This window comes from Grampus griseus (genome assembly GCF_964374135.1).
Source record: "Grampus griseus genome assembly, chromosome: 2".
NCBI lineage: Eukaryota > Metazoa > Chordata > Mammalia > Artiodactyla > Delphinidae > Grampus > Grampus griseus.
The window spans coordinates 22,045,206-22,065,678 of record NC_139018.1 but is presented as its reverse complement, the minus strand read 5'-3'; the positions used below and the strand labels follow the sequence as shown (position 1 = coordinate 22,065,678).

Here is a 20,473-nt window from a genome sequence, read left to right as displayed (position 1 = left end):
CTGACATTCATTCAGTATTGTGTGATATATAATTCACTTTTCCTTTCTCCTCATAATAACTAAGTGAGAAGAGTGGATAATATCATCACCCTTCTTTGGTTAAGGTTCAAAAAGCCTTGACTCCCAGTCCATCACCCTGCTTCTTTCACTGACACTTTTAATCCTTCAGATTCTGTTATAAATTATAGTCTTCTGGTTTCAGCTTAAATCAGTTCTTTGGAGAGGACTTCTTATGCACTTGCACAGATCTGGGCTCTTCCTTCATAGCATTAACACAGTGATAATAATATAGTAAGTTAACTGTATTAAATAGCTTTTTTAATGTCTAGCTCCTCCACTGGTCTCAGCTTCATGAAGGCAGGATGTCCATCTGAGTTGTTTATCATTGCATTCCCCTCACCATGCGTGGTGCCTGGAACACGGTAAACACTCAACATATGTGTAGTACTAAATATGTGTTGATTCCTGAAGTGCCTCTGGGTCACACCTTCACAACAAAGGAAAGAACCTATGGTTATGTAGTTTCAGAACACCATATGTATGTATACTTTATAGTGGAAGGCTTGCAGGACTGCTATTACTTTATTATATGAACTTAAGTCACTCAACCTTTCCTCATATCATTCATCTATAAAATAACAAGGTTTAGACAAATATATAGGTTTTAAACAGTGCTCCTCAAAGCCTAAAATGCTCCATGAGGGTTGAGGAAATGTTAAAGGGAACCATTTACATTTTTTCTTTTATTTACATACCAAGTAAGACTACCACACAAAGTAAACAGTAGTCCAAGGCTCTGTAATAAAATATTCCCAATAATATTGAGGCTGCACTGTAATGCTCCCTCATAAATTAGAAACAAATGAAATAGAGGAAATTTTTAAAGTAACACATAATGGATCATAATAGAGATATAAAAAATCTCTTAAAGGAAATACAACAACCTCATGCAATCTAGTTGAAGAAAATATCCATCTGGCAGAGAATTGATCAGCCATAAACGCAGAGAGAAAGTGGAGTCACACATGAGAATTGTGGAAGTTCCTGTCTAGTCAATGTCCAAGACAAATGAAACTTAAACCAGTGAATGTAAAGTGCTGTGATCCCACAGGCAAGGTCATTCCTTGTAAGAAGTGGTGATGTTAGGCTCTCTTAGCCTGAGAGCATTAAAAAAGTGAGTTCCTCTCCTTCTTTTGATGGATTTCATGCTCTACAAGCAACCTTCTGAATCTGTCTTGGTTCCCTACAATAGTCTGCTCACAAGAAAACACGGGCTTGGCATCATGACTACTCTGGTCCATGTGACAGTTTTATTTCTCATCATCGATTCATACATTGGCAAAGAGATTTGTATGTTTTTATTTCTTTAAAAAAAACAATTCATCTAGTGTTCAACCACTATGTGCCAGACATTGTTCTAGGTGCTTCTAACAATAATTTGTTAAATTTTCATGGCAATCCTATGAGGTAGGTATTATTATTATCATCTACATTTCATACTTTGCAGAACAGCAGTAGTGTATACTGAAGAATCTGATGTCTTTTTGCCTGTGATTAAAACCCTGCTCTCCTACTGAACAGCTGTGTGGCTTTTAGCAAGTTATTTAACCTTCCTGTATCTCAGATCATCATCTGTAAAATGGGGATAATAATATTATATAACTCTCATGGCTGTTATGGTGATGAAGTAATAAATGTAATGTACTTTCATAGTGCCTGGCTCAGAGCTATGTAGATATTTATCATTTTCAATTTACATCCTTGTTGTACTAGTCTGGATTTTCCAAAGAAACAGAATACATACATATATATTCTATATACAGAGACATAGGCAGAGGGAGAAGGATTTTTTACAATAAGGCATTGGCTCACATGGTAATGGAGGCTGAGAAGGCTGAGACCTGCAGTTGGAAAGTTGGAAACACAAGAGAGCTGACAGTATATTTCCAGTCTGAGTCCAAAGACCTGAGAATCAGGAGAGACTCTATGTAAGTTCCAGTTAAGTCCAAGTCCAAAGGCAGGAAAAGACCAGTGTCCCAGCGGGAAGATAGGCAGGCAGAGAGAAAGAATTTTCTCTCTTATACAGCCTTTTTTTTTCTATTCAAGCCTTCAATGAATTGGATGAGGTCCATCCACAATGGGGAGGGAAATCTAATTTACTCAGCCTACTCATTCAAATGTTTACCTCATCCAGAAATACCCTCACAGACACAACCAGAATAATGTTTAACCAAGTATCTGGGCACTCTATGGCCCTGTCAAGTTGACACACAAAATTAACCTTCACACTTGGGTTTACAAATATACTTTTTTACATGACTGTGCATATCTCCAAATCCTTTAGCAGTTAAAAATACCAATCATGTGGTATTGGTAAATACCAATTGGTATTTACATACACATCTACCAGTCTGGCTAAAATTTAAAAGACAGATAATACCAGGTGTTGGTGAGGATGCAGAGTTAACGGGAACTCCCATCCATCACTGGTAAGAGGGAACATGGTACAGTCACTTTGGAAACCAGCAGTTTTTGTTATAATTAAGTATATATTTACCTATGATTCATAAATCCCACTCCTAGGTATTTACCTAAGAGCAGTGATTGTATATGCCCATAAAAAATTGGCACACGGATGTTCATAGAAGCTTTAAACATAATAACCCCAATTGGAAAAATATCAATTATAGAATGAATAAATAAATGATGTGTATTCATAGTTAGCAATAAAAAAGAACGACTGATACAGGCAACAACATGGACGAATCTCAAAACCATTATGTTGAACAAAAGAAGCCAGACAGAAAAGGGTGGCTAATGTATGATTACATTTATGTGAAGTTAACAAAAAGAGCAATCTGAGAGGGACGGGGTTACTGACTGGAAAGGGGCACAAGGGAACTTTCTCAGATGATGGAGATAGTCTATATTTTGATCTAGGTCCTCGTCACATGGATGTATGTGTTCATATGTAAAGTATAAGTATACCTACCTATACTGGATGAAATAAAAATTCATATTTTAAGGTAAGACAAGAAAAATTTAAACATAAAATTTTTCTCTGCCCTTTGGCCTCCTCCCTCCCCTCTAGTGCACATTGTGTGTCTACATTATAGGTTAACCAGACCTCCCCAACAGCAGAAATAACTGCTCAACCCTAAAGATCAATTTTCTCCTTCTGGCGCCAGCCATGTAACTCCTCGGAAGATAACATTCCTTTCTCAATCCTAGAAGGAGTCACAATGACTCACTACTCCCCTGTACGTGCAGACATCTCTGGTGAACTGTATGTACATTGCCAGTGTATCATTTCCCTTAAAGATAGCTATTGGTGTGGAACAGACTATTCACACGACCTGGGGAGATACTGGCCCACACCCAGTGGAAGTTCTTAGCTTAAATACTTAACGGATGACCTACTAATAGTACTAGTCATATACTTGTATTCTGCCTAATTGTACAAGATTATTGTTTCTTATATTACCAGATGTGTGACTGAGGCTCAGATAAAATTAATGATGATTAGGCACCTTGAAATCTAATTGATCAAATTTATAATTCTAAGATCAATTGCTGTAATAGTGTAACTCTAATTATGAGAAACAGCAACAAGAGGGAACCATTTCCTGGACCCCGACAGACAGGTAGTCCAGAGGATTTGGGCTGCTGTTAACAGGGCCTGCTTCAGTAACAGCACACTGAACGGCCTATCAACGAAATCCTCACCTGACCTGGGGGTGAGCATTCCTAGCACCGTGGGACAAATTGCTCATGAAATGCCTCCCAAACCTTGGTTGAAATTAAGACCGAAAGGGAAGGGATTATAAAATAAAGAATGTTGGGCTTCCCTGGTGGCACAGTGGTTGAGAGTCCGCCTGCCGATGCAGGGGACACGGGTTCATGCCCCGGTTCGGGAGGATCCCACGTGCCACGGAGCGGCTGGGCCCGCGAGCCATGGCCGCTGAGCCTGCGTGTCCGGAGCCTGTGCTCCGCAACGGGAGAGGCCACAACAGTGAGAGGCCCAAGTACCGCAAAAAATAATAATAATAAAAATAAAGAAAGAAAGAATGTTGTCCACTATCCAGGCCTACACATTAGCCACTGCAGTCGCTGACCTGCAATACACCTTGAAAGGAATTCATGGCGAAGATCAGGAAGAGGCACTCTGTGCTTTGGGAAAACTGGCAGAACAGACCTTCAGATAGATATTTTCAGGGGAAAGTTTTTATAAACCTGGATTCTTGCATCTTCCCATACTTAGAAAAGCACTAAACCATTAACTAAGACGTCTGTTCCTCGTGACTAGCAGCAAATTTCTACTGAGATGTGTGTTTGATTGTATATACCCCATTCACCAAGATCCAATGTATACTGGCCTTCCCCTTTACCTCTTCAGAGCAGTTCTCAAAGCTCTCTGAGAGACTGTGTCCTGGGTTATAATTCTTAGACTGGCTCAAATAAAAATTTCCATTTCATTCTTAGACTGACTATTGATTAATTTTTTCATTGACACACTGGTATACCCTTAAGTAGCTAAGTAGACATTTAAGATTTGTGCATCTTACTGGACACAAATTATACTTGTGAAAAAATTTCAATACAATAAGTATCCCAAATGAAATAAAACTAAATTAAATATGTATTTTTCAATCTGGAAACCAAGCATCATAAATAGAAAACTCTCTCCCAGATGACGTAAGCTGGACAATTTCCATAAGCCAGATCTGTCAGGCCATTGCTTGGGTTTCTAAGTCTCGGATCACAAAAATTAAAGCCCAAACGGAAACTGTCTGTCCCAAAATGATGACTCATAGGCGCCTCTGGAATCTGGGTATTGCAGTTTCACACCTTGCGCTGCAGGCATCACCTGGTATTTTTGTACTGTTTGTAAATAATTCAGCAGCAGCCCTGACTGAAATCCCACTCTACCACCAAAACCAGAAAACACAACTTAGTACAGATTAAAATTTGTTCATACTTAAACATACGGCCTCTATGTAGAGAGTGCCAACTATTTGACTGTGTGATTCTTCTGGGTCTACATCCCTGATATTAATCCCTGTGCTTGCTGCACTCTCTCACAACTCACCACAGAGTTAGAAAAAAAAAAAAATTGGCACAGTGGTAAAACAAATTCACCAATGAGAATGTTTTTCTCAGCCAAGTAGAAACAATGGGAAAACAATAAATGTCATATTTAATATTGTCCGGTTTATAGGGTACAACTTCACAATATATAAGTATCTGGATTATTTGCACCAATTCTCTCTTCTACTGCCAGTACTTTTTATGGTCACACTTGGCACATCTAAATGAATTATCAGTTGATTGAAACAGGTATTTAATAAAAAGGAGGTTTTACAGATCTGCTAGTCAACACAGTGCCTGTAGTTAACAATAATGTATTGTTCACTAAAGATTTGTTTAGCAGGTAGATCTCATGTTAAATGTTCTTAACACACACGCGAAAACCAAGAAAAAACAAACAAAGAAAAGGGGACACAGGAAACTTTTGGAGGCAATAGATATGTCTATTCCCTTTATTGTGGTTTCATGGGTGCATGAAACCCATATGGGTGCATATGGCCAAACTCATCACATTGTATACATTAATTATGTATAGTTTTTTGTATGTCAATTAACCTCCACAAAGCTGTTAAAAATAGAATTAATGTAATTCTGAATAAAAAATACTTTCTCCTAAAATTTTTTTTAACTAAAAAAATAAATAAAAAGGAGCCCTTGAAATGCAGATGACAAGGGAATTCCCTGGCGGTCCAGTGGTTAGGATGCCAAAAAAAAAAAAAAAAAAAAAAAAAACAAAGAAATGCCGATGACAATATTAAACAAACAAGCTTGGTGCAGAATCACAAAATATTCTCAGCCTGGGCTTCCCTGGTGGCACAGTGGCTAAGAATCTACCTGTCAATGTAGGAGACATGGGTTCAAGCCCTGGTCCAGGAAGATTCCACACGCCCTGGAGCAACTAAGCCCGTGCGCCACAGCTACTGAGCCTGTGCTCTAGAGCCCATGAGCCACAACAAGAGAAGCCACTGCAGTGAGAAGCCCGCGCACCGCAACGAAGAGAAGCCCACGCTCACAGCAACTAGAGAAAAGCCCGCACACAGGAATGAGGACCCAACGCAGCCAAAAATAAATAAATAAATTTATAAAAAAATAAAATATTCTCAGCCTGATTGCCAAGAGACCAAAAATGTGACACACAAGTGAAAAGTTTGGTGTTTCTGGACCACACAAGCTCAGCCATGGCAAAGAAGATCAGCAGGGATTCTCAACTCATGAGATTCAGTCTGGCTCATCTGCTCATACTCCACATTCTTTATCAAGTAAAGGCTGTAATGGGAAACCTGAAGCATTGCTTAATTAAAACCTCACCCACATGTACACACTGACACACAAGCTATGTATTATGAGTCCAGAAACCTTGTAAAATACAAGACGCTGGAATGTTGATAAAATTTCAGTGAAATGAGCCTACTATCATGCAAGATTACTGTGAAAAATTTAATTGCGCTAACTGTTCTTTTTGGAACATAGAGAACTATCTGCTCTCTTTAGTAGCATTAATCAGATTTCCCTCTTCCATCGCTACTGCAAGAACAAAGACGGTACTTAAAACTGGATCCTATTCGGCAAAATCTGTAAGTCAATCAGTGGCATCTCACATGCATTTCGATTTTTGCACTGCAGCTTCCAAATGCAGATATTTGAGAAATATAAATCTTGCCTGCTCAAAGTCCAAAGGAAACATTTGACTCTAAGTCATATTCTCACTGATACTTCTTGGTTAAATAAGTCTTAGAAAAACAAATTAAATTACATCAGCAGCTTAAATATTTATTCTCTCTTGTAATTTCCATATCTTAAAGCCAACCTGTTTAACTATTAAATGTACATAGTCCACTTAGGATACAAAACTATAGCTGTAAACTTTTTTCCCCAATGACTTATATGTGATGCCTTAGTCATTAATAGTAAATACCGATACTATTTGTATAAAGTAAGTCTTCTGAGTTTTTTCATTCTATTTTAGAGAGAATAATCATTGCCTTCTTATTTTGAACCATCAAAAAAAAATAAAAAAGCAGAGTCTCTTCTGTACCTGGTGTATTTTCATACGAAATAAACATTATTTTGATGCTAATCCTTTGGATAATAGTATAACACCTTGAAGCTTTTCTAATGTATTTATCAAAAGAATATACTCTTAGATATGTATTTTTCTCTTCCAAAAATATTCAAAATGTATTCTGAAAGTAAAATAAAACATTTTGGCCAAATAATTACAATCATTTGCTTTCTTTCCTCTCCCATCTGCTTTTAAAGCAGTAATCACAGGCTTCCCTGGTGGCGCAGTGGTTGAGAGTCCGCCTGCCGATGCAGGAGACATGGGTTCGTGCCCCGGTCTGGGAAGATCCCACATGCCGTGGAGCAGCTGGGCCCGTGAGCCATGGCTGCTGAGCCTGCGCTCCGCAACAGGAGAGACCACAACAGTGAGATGCCCGCGTAAAGCAAAAAAAAAAAAAAAAAAAAAAAAAAACTTTGAATAAAGTTCTGCTTTTGAAAATATAGACAATGGAAAGAATATTGTGCATATTGTATCATTAGTAAGACAGCTGTACTGAGATACGTAATTCTTATCCGTGCATTTATATGGGTGGCTTTCTTTGATGAGAAATCTGGCTGAGAAGAATATCTTGTTTGTGCAATCAAGCAAAATGTTAGCATTTCAAAAATGATTGTCTTTTAAAACACGTTCTGCATTTGGTGAGGAAAAAAAAATATTTCCTTTCTACTCCTCTAGGTTCTCAGCTAGGGCTTTGTAACCAAACACAGAGTGGCAAGAGAAAAGCATACAAATATATTTAATGCAAGTTTTACATGACATGGGAGCATTTATGAAGAAATGAAGACTTGAAGAAGTGATTAAACTTGAGCATTCTTATGCTAGGTTTAATGAAGATAGGAAAGTGGTGGGAAAATGTGATAGGACAAAGGGGTATGAACTGAGAATAGTAAACTAGGGGAAATTTGCAAGGTCTGTTCATTCAGAATCCCCTCGGCATCCCTCTGTCTTCTGTGATAAGGCTGCTCCTTTCCTCCGGGGAGGGCACCTCTCACATGAGGGTCTTAGGGCTTGCTTCAGAGTGTGAAGGGGAGTCAGAGAATCCTTCCTACACCTCTGCTTCTCAGATTCCTCCAGCTTAAAGTATTCAGTATGCCAACACAATATGTTTTGGGATAGTGTGTCCTGAACTCCATCAACTACAACCAACTCAGTAGTAGGTAAAAGATCTTTGTTCTGACTTAAAGTGTGTATGTGTTTACATGTGTGAAAGAGAAAGAGAGAATCCAAGAAACGTGTATTCCAAATTTCAGAAATTCATATATTGGAAAATGATATAAACATTATTTGAAACTTTAACCAAAGGCTATTAAATTGCATTTAGATGTTATTTCTGTTCCAAGTCAAACTTCTCTGAAACCATTGTTACTCTAATTTTCTTTTAAATTAAGTATCGTTTCTTTACTTTTAAAGACAGAATAAACCCCCAAATTTTTAGCCAATGAAAGTTACAAATTAAATCCGCATTACCCACAAGCAGCGTGCAAAATCTTAGATAAATATGCCCTCAATATCCATGCCTTAGGACATGCTCTATAAGTAAGACTATCTGTGAGCTTGAGTAAGTCTCTTCGGGTGATACCCAACAGGTGTGTACCTTATCCTTTGTTTTTCTTAGGCATGGCCCAATTTTACTGGGAGATTTTAGTCCCAACGACTTGTTATTCTCATTTCTTTTTAACTTCAGAAACTTGGATCTGGACCAACAGGCTTTTAATCAATCCAATTAAGGGAATGTAAGTGGGAGACCTGTGAGGGAGTACAGGTAATCTATGGGACCTGAATTTCTGGAAACATATGAAGGCATATTGCACTTTATGCTGAATCACCAGTGTTGCAAAGGGCTGACAATCTACCCTTTTATCATTCAGGTTGCCTCCCTCTGCCCCCTTTTATAAATTAATTTGGTTTTACTGAGGCTTTGATTAGGTAAGTTACAGATGTATTTCTTGATAGACAGACATGATGTACTGGGTAAAAGGAATGGCTATAAATAGGTCTTAGTAACGTGGTGATAAGATGTCAGGGGAGCGGTAGTGTTCTATATTCCTGTGATTAGGTATTTTAGTGAGCCTATGCCTCTGGAATGTGAACTTCACAAGTGTTTCTCAGTTTTTTTCTCTCCCCCCTAGGTAGGACAGAATGGCTAGAGTGAGCTGGAGTTGTGTATTTCCCTTCCACAGGGTCTGGATAACTAGTTTCCCCTGAGGGTAGGCCTTGTTAAAAAAAAACAGCGCTCTGATGTACAGTTGGCCCTTGAACAACATGGCTTTGAACTGCATGGGTCCACTCATTCGTGGATTTTCTTCAGTAGTAAATACTACAATACTACTTGATCCAACAGTGGTTGGTTGAATCTGCAGGTGCAGAACTGCAGATACTGAAGGCCAACTATAAAGTTATACGTGGATTTCCGACTGTGTGGGCATTGGTGCCCCTAACTAACCCCTCCATTGTTAAAGGGTCAACTGTATTTCCAGATGGTTCCTTTTCCCGTCCCTGTGACAGAAGCACAAAGGGATTTTTCCCTAGTGTTTACTCTTAGAATCTTGTGGAACTCCTGGAGGTAAATCTCACAAAATTGTGGAAGTCGCCTGTGACTAGGTTCTCCTAGAATTTCCAACTCTCGGAGTTGTCTGCACTGCACCTCTGGCAATTGGTCAATCACAGCTCAGGTTTTCCTACCCTACCCTGGCACTGGTTCCCCCTTATAGTTTTTGCTCATGAGTCTCTGCTCTGGGAAGTAGGGACTCCTTGTATTTACCTGTCTCTCCAGTCCTGGGGACAGTGGTTTGCCCTATGTCTTCCCCTGTCCCACAGATCCAAGAAGAGCTGTTGATTTTTCAGTCTGTTCAACTTTTTGCTTACTGTTAGGAGGGAGGGGTGACTTCCAGGCTCCAGTCATGCAGAACCAGAAACCAGAAATTCTAAATATATTTCAATCACTGCAAAAATTAGTAGTTCAAAGAGTACATAGATCAAGGAAATAGATTACAGAGAAAAAACCCTGTAGCCTAGAAGGAAAAATACACAATCTCAGTATGATGTCTTTTAAAAAGGTAGCAAATGAACAGTGTGTAATTACCAACATTTAAATGGTAAAAACAGACCCGCGGAGAAGAGGATAAGCACGGTGAGGCATTGGCTTTTTGCAAAGCCAGCTTAGAACAGTAAGTACACCTTTCTCCATACAGAATTCTATTCAAGCAGTTGCTATAACAAAGAAAGACAATAAAAAATGGAGGATCAAGGTGGAGACATACCGGAATGCATAAAGAGGTCTCATTGAGTAAGGAAACCACTCTCCGCCTTCTGAAAAGTAACAAAAAAGCAAACTGGAAGAAAAGGCACAACCTTTTGGTTGCATATGCAACAAAGACATCATGATCCCGAGAAGAATTAGCTCCTTGTCAGTCATTTATTTCCAAATTGCAGCAAGTTGACGATAAGATCAAGGTAATGGTTGAAGAGACCTTTGCTTGGGCAAAAAGATTATAATCATACCACTATATTTAATCTTTAAGATATATCAAGTGCATTTAATCCTCTTAATACATACTCTGGTGGCATTTCAAGATATTTCCATTGACCGTGAATTCAGTAGTCCTAATAAACTTATGAATATATTATGTTGCCCTTCCATTAACAAATTAAATATGATGTTATACAAGGCATACTAGTTCACTGATAATTCAAAGGCAAATTTTGAAGATTTATTGTCTGCATTTGATTCTCACTCTCAATTCTTGTTTTGTTGGGGGAAAAATTGTTTTCTTGCTTATGTATGATAAAGTATACATTGTAAGGATTGTCATACTTCTAATAATGTGTTCTGTATAATTAAGGTGGGTTACTAGAAAAGTCTAATGATTTAAACTCTAATTGTGTAACTGTTATTTTCATAGGAAGTTTATAGAGACTCATCTGAAAACCATTCCCAGTCATGCATTTTCAAATCTGCCCAATATTTCCAGGATGTAAGTCAATTTTTTTTAATATAAAGAGAAGTTTGCAATTGTGACGTGTTATTTTCTGAATGTGTTCTATCAAGAAAAATACTTGTTATATATCGCACTTGCATAAGTCAATAACGTTCTACATTTCCAATATATATGAAGTTTATGTACAAGATGTTTATTTGATTTGGCTACATATTTATTCCCTAATTCCTAAATGATTTTTTAAACCTAAAGTAAATTTAAATTCCTTTGGCCTTAAGAATTTAATAATTCTTGATGTATTTCAATATATTTTGAGATGTGGCAAAACCTTAGCCAGGAATCTCTCCCATAAACAGATCTCTATATCTATCTCTAATCTATCTATCCCAGTTACCAATTCTTGATTTTCTTTTCACCACTAGTACGTTTACATTTTGTCATAAATGTAGCCAGTGATTTCAGACTTCTCACTTTAAAAAATAATTAAAATTAATTTGAAAATTTGAAATCGTAGAAAACTGAATTGCTATACACTCAAGAGTGAGGAGAAAAAGGGGTTCCATGTTGCATTGACAAAGAGTGTATGTGTCTGAAATGAGCCAGGTCTTTATTTCATTTAGTTGATTCTGACAAGCAATGCAGATAATCCAGGCCTACCAATGACATTACCACCAGCCCGTGTGGTCTCTGGCTAAATTTATTCATTTCATTACCATTTATTGAGTGTCCATTGTGTCATGTCAGGAGCGTTTGATGTTTTTGGTTGTTACAACTGGAGAGAAGGGTGCTACTGTCACCTAAGGGGTAGAGGTGAAGGATCTACTCAACATCCTACAAGGCATAGGATGCCCCCCACCTCCAACAAAGCATTATCTAGTCTACAATGTCAGTAGTGCTGAGACTGAGAAACCATCCCAGCTGAACATCTCTGCAGTTTTTTCTTTTTCTAACAGCCCTTCCTTTTTCAAATTCTTGCCTCCTTTGGTTTCCCTGCTGTTGTTCTCTCCCTCTTTTTAACATCTTACCCTGACTACTCTTCCTCAATTTCCTCTCCTGGATTCCTATTTCATTTCATTTCATTTCATTCAGTTACTTACATACCAGTTCTTTGTTTATTTTGTCCTAATTCCTTTGTACCCTCCGCACCTTGAATGAAAACTCCCATTCCTTTGGCTTCACTATTACCTAATACAACTAATTCCTAAATGAGTATCTCTAGCCCTGAGTTGTTCCTGCAGCTCAGGCCTGTATTACAAACTTCCTTCCAAATAGTGTCACCTTGATGTCCCACAGACACTTCAAACAACATATCCAAAATAAACTCATCATCTTCCTCCTAAACTGTTCCCTCTCTACTCCTTCTTGTAACAGCAGCACCATTTAGTGGTCTGAAAGCTAAAAGCCACAAATTCCCCTTTAGCTCTTCCTTTTCCCTGATCTCCCCTATACAATTGCCTATTTGGTGTCTCTACTTGGCTATATTCATTCATTCATTCATTCAATGAATATTTATTGAGCCCTACTTTGTGCCTGGCGCTTTGCTAGATGTGTCACGTATAACAGTAGACAATACTTATGGAGCCTCCAGTTTCCTTCCTAAGAGAGTGATAAGTGCCATGATGGGGTCAGTTCTAGGGTGACCTGGGAACTCATATGAGAGGTCTGTTACCTGGATATGGGGTGGGGTCAGGGAAGGCTTCCTGGAGGAAATGGTGCCTAATTTGCAATGTGTATTATCTGGCCAAAAAACAAAAGATGGAAAGATAGTTCCAAGCAGAAGAGAAAAGGGATGTCAGTGAAGTTAAAAATAAGTTTGTTGAGGCTGGAACTTAGGCTGGGAGTGGGGACAGTAGAGAAAAACAAAATTGGGAGGGAAGCGAGTACAGGGCCTTGTGAATCATTTGAAGGAGTTTGAAATCTTCCCTAAGGACCAAGCCACAGAACGATTATAAGCAGGGAAGTGAGAGATCAGATGTTTTAGAAATATTCCCTGGCTGGGCTATGGAAAAGGGGTGGAAGTGGAGCAAGGCTGGAGACAGGAAGTTAGTGAGGAGGTCGATGCAGTGCCTGGGGAGAGGGAACGGCAGGTTGAATGGTGAAGGCTGAGTGGGAATAAAGAAAAAGTGGCCAGGTTTGAGAAATAAGGGAGAGCGGACAAACTTAAAAGTTGGTTGATTTTGAAGGGGGAAACGGAGAATTTCAACGACATTTCTGACTAGGACACCTGTGTGGTTGATGAGCACATTTGCCAAGGTAGAGAAGTTTTCTGTGCATTTGCTGTGGAGGGACAGGGGGTAAGTTAGGAATTCAATTTGGGGCCTGTGGCATTTGAGGTGCCTTTGAGGCATCCAGCAGCTATGTCTAATAGATATCAGGATAAAATTCTTTTATTAATTCATTCAAGAAATATTTATTCAGTCCCTGGTATATATCAATCATTTTTCCAAGAGGTAGGGATACATCAGGGAACAAATGCACAGAGAGCCATGCCCCTGTGGAGTTCACATTCGAACGAAAAGAAATAGGCAAGGAACCAAAACCATAATAAATTAATACAGAAGGGAATATGGATATGGCAAAAAGGAAAAAAAAATCAAAGTAGACTAAGGAGAACTGGAAATTCTGGGTATGTAGGGGCACTCAGGAGAGATTTTGGTAGAGATTAAGACTTGAGAGTCATAAACAGGTAGAAGTAACTGGGACCAGGGAAAGGCATCAAAGAGGAGAGGCTTAAAAAAAAACTGAAGAAAGAACAATTTTAAGAACATGAGGTCCCTAAGAAGGCAGGAGGGAATGGGGTCCAAATAGAGGGATTGACCTTTTACAGGAAGATGGACACCTTTTGTACTATAACGAGAAATAGTAGTTAGAGATGGGGCAGGTGCAGGTAAATTAATAGGCTTATTAGAGGGGGATTCCAGGAATTCTCATCTCAAGGTTTCAATATTTTCTACAAATTATTAAAAAGATTATCTACTAATATTTGGGTAGAAAGGGCAGAGTTAGAAATTTGAGAAGGTTTGAAATAAAATGATGGGCAGTAAAAGAAGGAAGTTTGACTGGGATATTCAGGACATCCAGGCAGATTTGAAGGTCCTGATGAGGACTCTTCCAGGGAGACTATGTTTAGATTCTCCAGTCTGGGTTAAGTGTGCCCTGAACCCCATCAGAGAATTTATCACTCTACATATTAATCCCATTTACCTGTCTGTATCTCCCACTACTGTGAGTTCCTTGAAGCTAGGGAACAGGTCTGAATGGTCAATGCTCATTTACTGACATATAGTGAATGTTTAATAGATATTTGTTGAATGAAAGCATACACACATACCTAAATAATAGTTAGGGAGCTGTCACATCTATGGGGCAAGAGATCACCAGGTAGCTTTGCCTGGAACAGTACAAATTCCCACCTATTATTCTGGCATAATTATTAATAGCACCCTGCATTAACTCACAAAAATATCCTATTGTGGATGATTAATGATATGGTTACTCTAGTTATTACATGAGACTTGCATGCTTAGAAGAAATATGAGGAGGAGGTGGGATCTGATTTTTCCTGATTATAAAAATGGGATAAGCAAGTAGGGAATCACTGCTCTTATCCCACTGAATAAATGGTTCCTATATGTTGTCTTCGCAACCAAGCTATAAGAGTCCTCTAAGGAGGTATCATTCAGTTGGAGAAATTGGAACTTCAGTGATCATGACATGTGCTGAATGACTAAAACCTTAAGAAAGCTTTGCACCTCCTAAACTAAGAAATTCGGGAGAAAATTTGGAGCAGTGGATATGATGCAAAGTTAGGAAAACAAGTTTGCAGCCTTCAAAATTAATCTTGTCCTTCAGATGGCTCAGCTTCATCCATTATAAATCCCCACAATCTCTACACGATAAATTAATTCTTTTCAACATCTTCAGTGGTTTCCTCTATGTTAGAGGTATGATATTTGGATCAAAATAATTTATGTAATGTTATCTACAAGTGGCAATGACTTGGGAGACCTGATAAATCAAAGGATCATTGTTTAGAGAATAGATAATTCACAACAGAAAGCACAGGACCTTTAGAATACACACAATACCCATGAGAAAAACACTCAAATGGAACAGTCAGCACTCCTCTTATAAAAATTGTATTAATGAAAATATTTTATTGGCAGATTCAATTCAAACTATAGGCCAGTGGTTCTTAACCCTGCCTGCGTATTAGAATCATCTGGGAAGCTTTTTAAAAATAAAAATGTTTGCCCCATCCCTTAAATACTCTGAATTAATTATCCTGGACCGAGTCTTGGACATCTTATGTTTTAAAAGCCTCCCAAATATTTCAGTTGTATGGCCAGGGTTGAGAAGCTCTGCTATGGCCACAGGTGGACACCATCTGTTAATCATTAAATTTCCCAAATGTCATAGAAATGCCTCTCAATAAAAAGCAGTCATTGAATTTGGCTGCATTAGTCATTCTTATTACAAGATAGAATTTAGGAGACTTTTTGAAACATCATCCCTTATGTATTCTTGACAAGTTGTATTTAGAAGTTTCTCTTTTCTCCTTTTTAGTACTTAAAACTCTTATTTGTGTTGCCTTTCAATTACAAAGTTCAAAATAAATATTGAGTTTTCAGCCTCTCAAAATCAAGAAGAGAAGTCTTGAGAGAATATATAGTCACCACCCTATGGAATGTTCCACTAGAGAAATGTGGCTTTTTCTTCATCTTCTTTGTAACTACATCTCTGATCTCATGCAATTAGCTACTCCATTAAAAATGCCTCTTATTTATTGGTGAATTCTTTTCTAACGTCTTTCATTTTCTGCTATTTTGAGTAACTCACCTGTTCATTCATTCACTCAGTCATTCACTTAATCCATAATTATTGGAAGTCTACTACATGACAAGCAATATGAAAGGTACTTTGAGTGTACCTTCAGTGTCCATCAGAAACAGACAGTTCCCCATTTCAGAGAACTGGCACTCTAATGAGACATCAATCACATATCATCCAAACACTTGCAAAGTTTCATTGTGATAATTAGTGGAAGGAGAAGTTCATGGTGCCATGAGGATATACTATGCAAAATTTGACCTAATCAGGAAATTTGGGGAAAGCTTCTAAAGGAAGTATCTGTTGAATGAAACCAGAAGAATGAATAGGTCCAATGAATTGGGAAACTTTCAGATAAAACAGGATCTAAAAAAAGTAATAACTAATTTTAACATAATTAGGGAGAAACCATGAGGGTTGTGCATGTTGCATGACCTGGGAAGCCCCTGACAAAGAAGTTACATCAAAATTAATAGTATGTTTGCAGTTCACAACCCTACTAACTTTCTACTTTGTTTTATATTTTTGTGATGTTCAGCTACTTGTCAATAGATGCAACTCTGCAGCGGCTGGAATCACATTCCTTCTACAATTTGAGTAAAATGACTCACATGTAAGTACAATGAAAAGTGAAGCATGAATCCAAGCCACAGCCAATCTTAATTGATAATTTGGGGGCTCCAGATGGCAATAGCAACTAGAACATGGGTCAGAATTTCCATTTATATTCAATTCTTAACTTGTTCTCACTCTCAGTTTATGTTAATTCATCCTAATTCTAACTTGCATGGCTGGAAGTTAAAGACAAAATTAGAAGTCCTCTTTTTGAATTGTCATTTCTTTCTATTACTACTGTGTCAACAGATTTTATTGACACGGATATCAGTAAGTCAATAAATATTTACTGACCATCTACTGGATTCCAGGGCCTGTGCAAGTTTCTGCAAAAACTAACTTTTTCCCCTCATTTAGGAAAGAGAAATGTAGCCTTGTGAGATTAGAACAGGAGTGGAGTTAAGAGCTCTGGCTTTGGAGTTGGTCAGAGTTGGGTTAAAACCCTGGTTTCTTTGCCTGTCATTGTCTAACCTTGATGTTCCCTGGTGGTCTAGTGGTTAGGTCACAGCAATCTCATTATCTAACCTTGGACATGTCATGTAATCCTTCCTAACCTCAGTTTCCTCATTTGTAAAATAATGGTAATAAGAGTTCCAACTTAATATGCTTTTTATAAATATTGAATGACATAATGCATGTAAGCATTTAGCACAGTGCCTCCCACATAAAACCAATCAATACACTTCATAAATATTCTGTTTTTATTTCTGTAGTACCTTGCAATCTATAAAAAGTTTTACACAAATAATCACATTACATTCTTTTAAGCAGCCATGTATTATGAAATATTAACTCTCTTTTCTTGATGAAGAACAAAAATACTTATCATCTATGAATACTTAGTATGTTCTAAACATTATGCTGAACATTTAAGTACTTTATTTATTTAACCTTCAAAAAACAACCCTGTGAAGTAGAGATTATCATTTGTATTATTTATTTAAGAAAAGCATAAATGTAGAGAGACTAAATACATTATCCTAGGTCACAGAGTTACTAATGGATAGGGTCAGAGGTTTTACATCATAAATATGTGACTCAAATCTTCTTTCCCTATGTAATACAGTATGCTGCCTTTAACACATTTTTGACCAGAGACGTATTATGGCCACAGGTATTAGTTTCTGCAAAAATCCCCCGGACGATAATGTGTTAAGAATACTGAGGCCCAGAAAGTTGTCTCCAGCTATGGTAGGCTAGCGGACATTATTATATCAACCATTGGTTTGAAAACAACTAGAGGAGCTGGAAAAAAATCTGTTTAAAGGTATTTGAGTGTTATGAAGGCAGCAAGAACTTAAGGGGAGAGAAGCAAATCCCCAAAACAACATTTGATTACTTTCCTCTTGAAGTATTTTCTAAACTGTAAACAACAGCTGAGAGGCTGCCCAGAGGTTTAGGCAGTCTCATAGAGCTAGGGAAATAAAAACTGGAGTTCAAGGCTTACTAAGGAGATGGTTCCTGGTAAACACCCAAGGATTTTAGCTGGGATGCCAAAAAGAGCTTCCTCCCAGAAGTAAGGTATAATGGGAAATAGATCAGTCCTCACAAAGACTAAAGCTCAGCTTTCAATAAAAAATAACCAAGCATACAAAAAAAATTAAAAATAAAGAATTTATGGCAAAAATCAAGAGAAGAAAACAGACAATAGAAAATGATCCACAAGAGATTCAAATATTGGAGTTATCAGACAGACTTTAAAATAACTATGATCAAGACATTCAAAAATTTAATTGCCAAGATAGAGAATTTTAGAATAGAACTGGAAAATATTTTTGAAAGGATCAAATGGAAACTCTAGAATTTAAAAATTCAATAACTAAAATAAAACCTAAATACATGAGTTTAACAACAGATATACATAGGTCAAAAGAGAGTAAGTAACCTAGAAGTTAGGTCAGAAGAATTTATCCAACCTGAAGCATGGAGAGAAAAAGAAATATGTGGCACACTAAAAAGTCTAGCATACCTATTACTGGATCCCAAGAAAAATAAGAAAAAGAATGAAAGAAGCAATATTTGAAAGAAAATTTCCAAAATTCATGAGACATCAAGTCACAAATGTAAGCAGTACTGCAAACCCCTAAAGGACAAATACAAAGAAAACCACAACAAGGCACATCATAGTAAAAGTGCTAAAAAATCAAAGAAAGAGAAAATCATAAAAAGCAGCCAGAGGAAAAAAATACATAATACTTTCAAAGAAGTAACAACATGACTGAAAGCTGACTTTTCAACAGAAATGATGGAATCCACAAAGCAAAAAGTAAGATATCTGCAAAAAGGAGAACCACACAAATAACAACAGCAAATATCAGCCAACCTAACAAAAAGATTCTCTGAAATTGAAGACAAAAGAAAGACATTTCAAGCAAACAAAAGCTGAGAGGATTCATCACCATTAGGCTCATATTAAAGAAACTGCTAAAGGGAATTATTAAGGCAAAAGGAAAATAATCCTACCTGATAGCACAGAGGTACAGGAGGAAATGAAAAGCAAAAAACAAAAACAAACGAACAAAAGAGCTAAATATAAATTAACCTCGACTGTACAAAACAAAACAAAACGTCTTATGGGGTTTAAAAAACAGGCAGTCTTTGCTCTGCATGATAGTGTTGGATCATAAAACTGTGCATGCTGAAACTGTGCAAAGCGATCTTAATCAATGATAAAAAGATTACTTTTTGTGACAAAAATTCTTGTCAAAACATTAAAATCTCTCTTACTATTGGGTTATAAATGCATGGGGAAAGTAAAAATAGTAAAACTAATATTTTTAGCACATTGTAATTTTAAACGTTAGAAGCATTTAGAAGTAAAATGTTTTATTTCTTTCTAAAAAGCTTATCAAGAGTAGTTTGAATAGCACACACATTTTTCCCTGTTGTATATATAACTTACAAGAGAGTATCACGTCACTGTCTTGGCAAATTGTCATACTCCTTTCTAGGTCTGGATCAGTTTCCAATATCTATCCTCTGTTCTTTCAATGTCAAAATATTTCTGAGAGTCCCTTTAATGTAAGTTCTTTTTTTTCTTTGGGGACATCTTCATTCTTTTATTCACAACCACTTTTCTTATTTATGTCAATAATGCACCTTCACTTAAGTTCCTCTTATTAAATGTCTAGAGTCTCTCAAATGGTGGCACTATGGACGTTCCCATGGTTAGCAGTTTCTATGATTCTATTTACATTTATTCAAATTTCACTTCCAGCACTATCACATTTTGTTTCTTTGTTTCTTCCATCTTTGTTGGTCAATTGCCTCTTTCAATTATCCTCTTTTATAAAATGTTGTGTGGGTTTATCACTGAGAGTCATGGAGGCAACACAACTGCACACCTTATTGTTTGTGTATGAACTGAATAATAGATGCTAGGTGACCTATCACCAATGACTTTGAAAGGAGCAGTGTAATTGATCACCTATCATGATGTGCATCTGTGACTTACATAGTGATGCGTAGACTGAAGATCTGGCAGCAAAGTTTGTACTTTATGCAATTATTCATAGTTAATATATTGTGGTAACAAACTTGAACCATGTGGTTGGAACCAGTTATTATTTAAATTTAACTAAATAATGGTAACTGAACCTCATGCATATGGGAACCATGCAAAGCAAGGACTGCCTGTATACACAGAATTCAAATACACAATAGCAAACAAAGCGATGGGAGGGTTTTAAATAGTATTAATGCATTCTAAGTTCGTTGAATTGTCTGGGAAATGGTAAAAGCACTAACTTATATTAGACTTTTACAAATAACGAATAAATATTCTAATCCATAGGGCAAAAACTAAAATAACTGTAAAAGAATGGATAAATAACAAGCTAATAATAGTGAGGAATGGAATAATAAAAATTAATACAAAAAGGGCAAGAAATTAGAAGAAATAAAGAACTTCTGGAACAAATAGTAGATTTAACTCCAAATA

The 20,473-nt window shown here is 37.2% G+C and overlaps 1 protein-coding gene across 2 annotated transcripts in view; it reads left to right on the top strand.

The window, feature by feature from the left end:
• The window catches only part of TSHR (thyroid stimulating hormone receptor), a gene marked incomplete at its 3' end in the record, with an annotated part of 166,153 nt that overhangs the window by 82,556 nt on the left and 63,124 nt on the right, over window positions 1-20,473 (top strand). For both annotated transcript variants that reach the window (XM_082648834.1, XM_082648835.1), the window contains exons 2-3: window positions 11,053-11,124; window positions 16,457-16,531. In XM_082648834.1, the coding sequence (XP_082504960.1) occupies window positions 11,053-11,124; window positions 16,457-16,531 (147 nt within the window). The remainder of the gene's footprint in view (window positions 1-11,052; window positions 11,125-16,456; window positions 16,532-20,473) is intronic.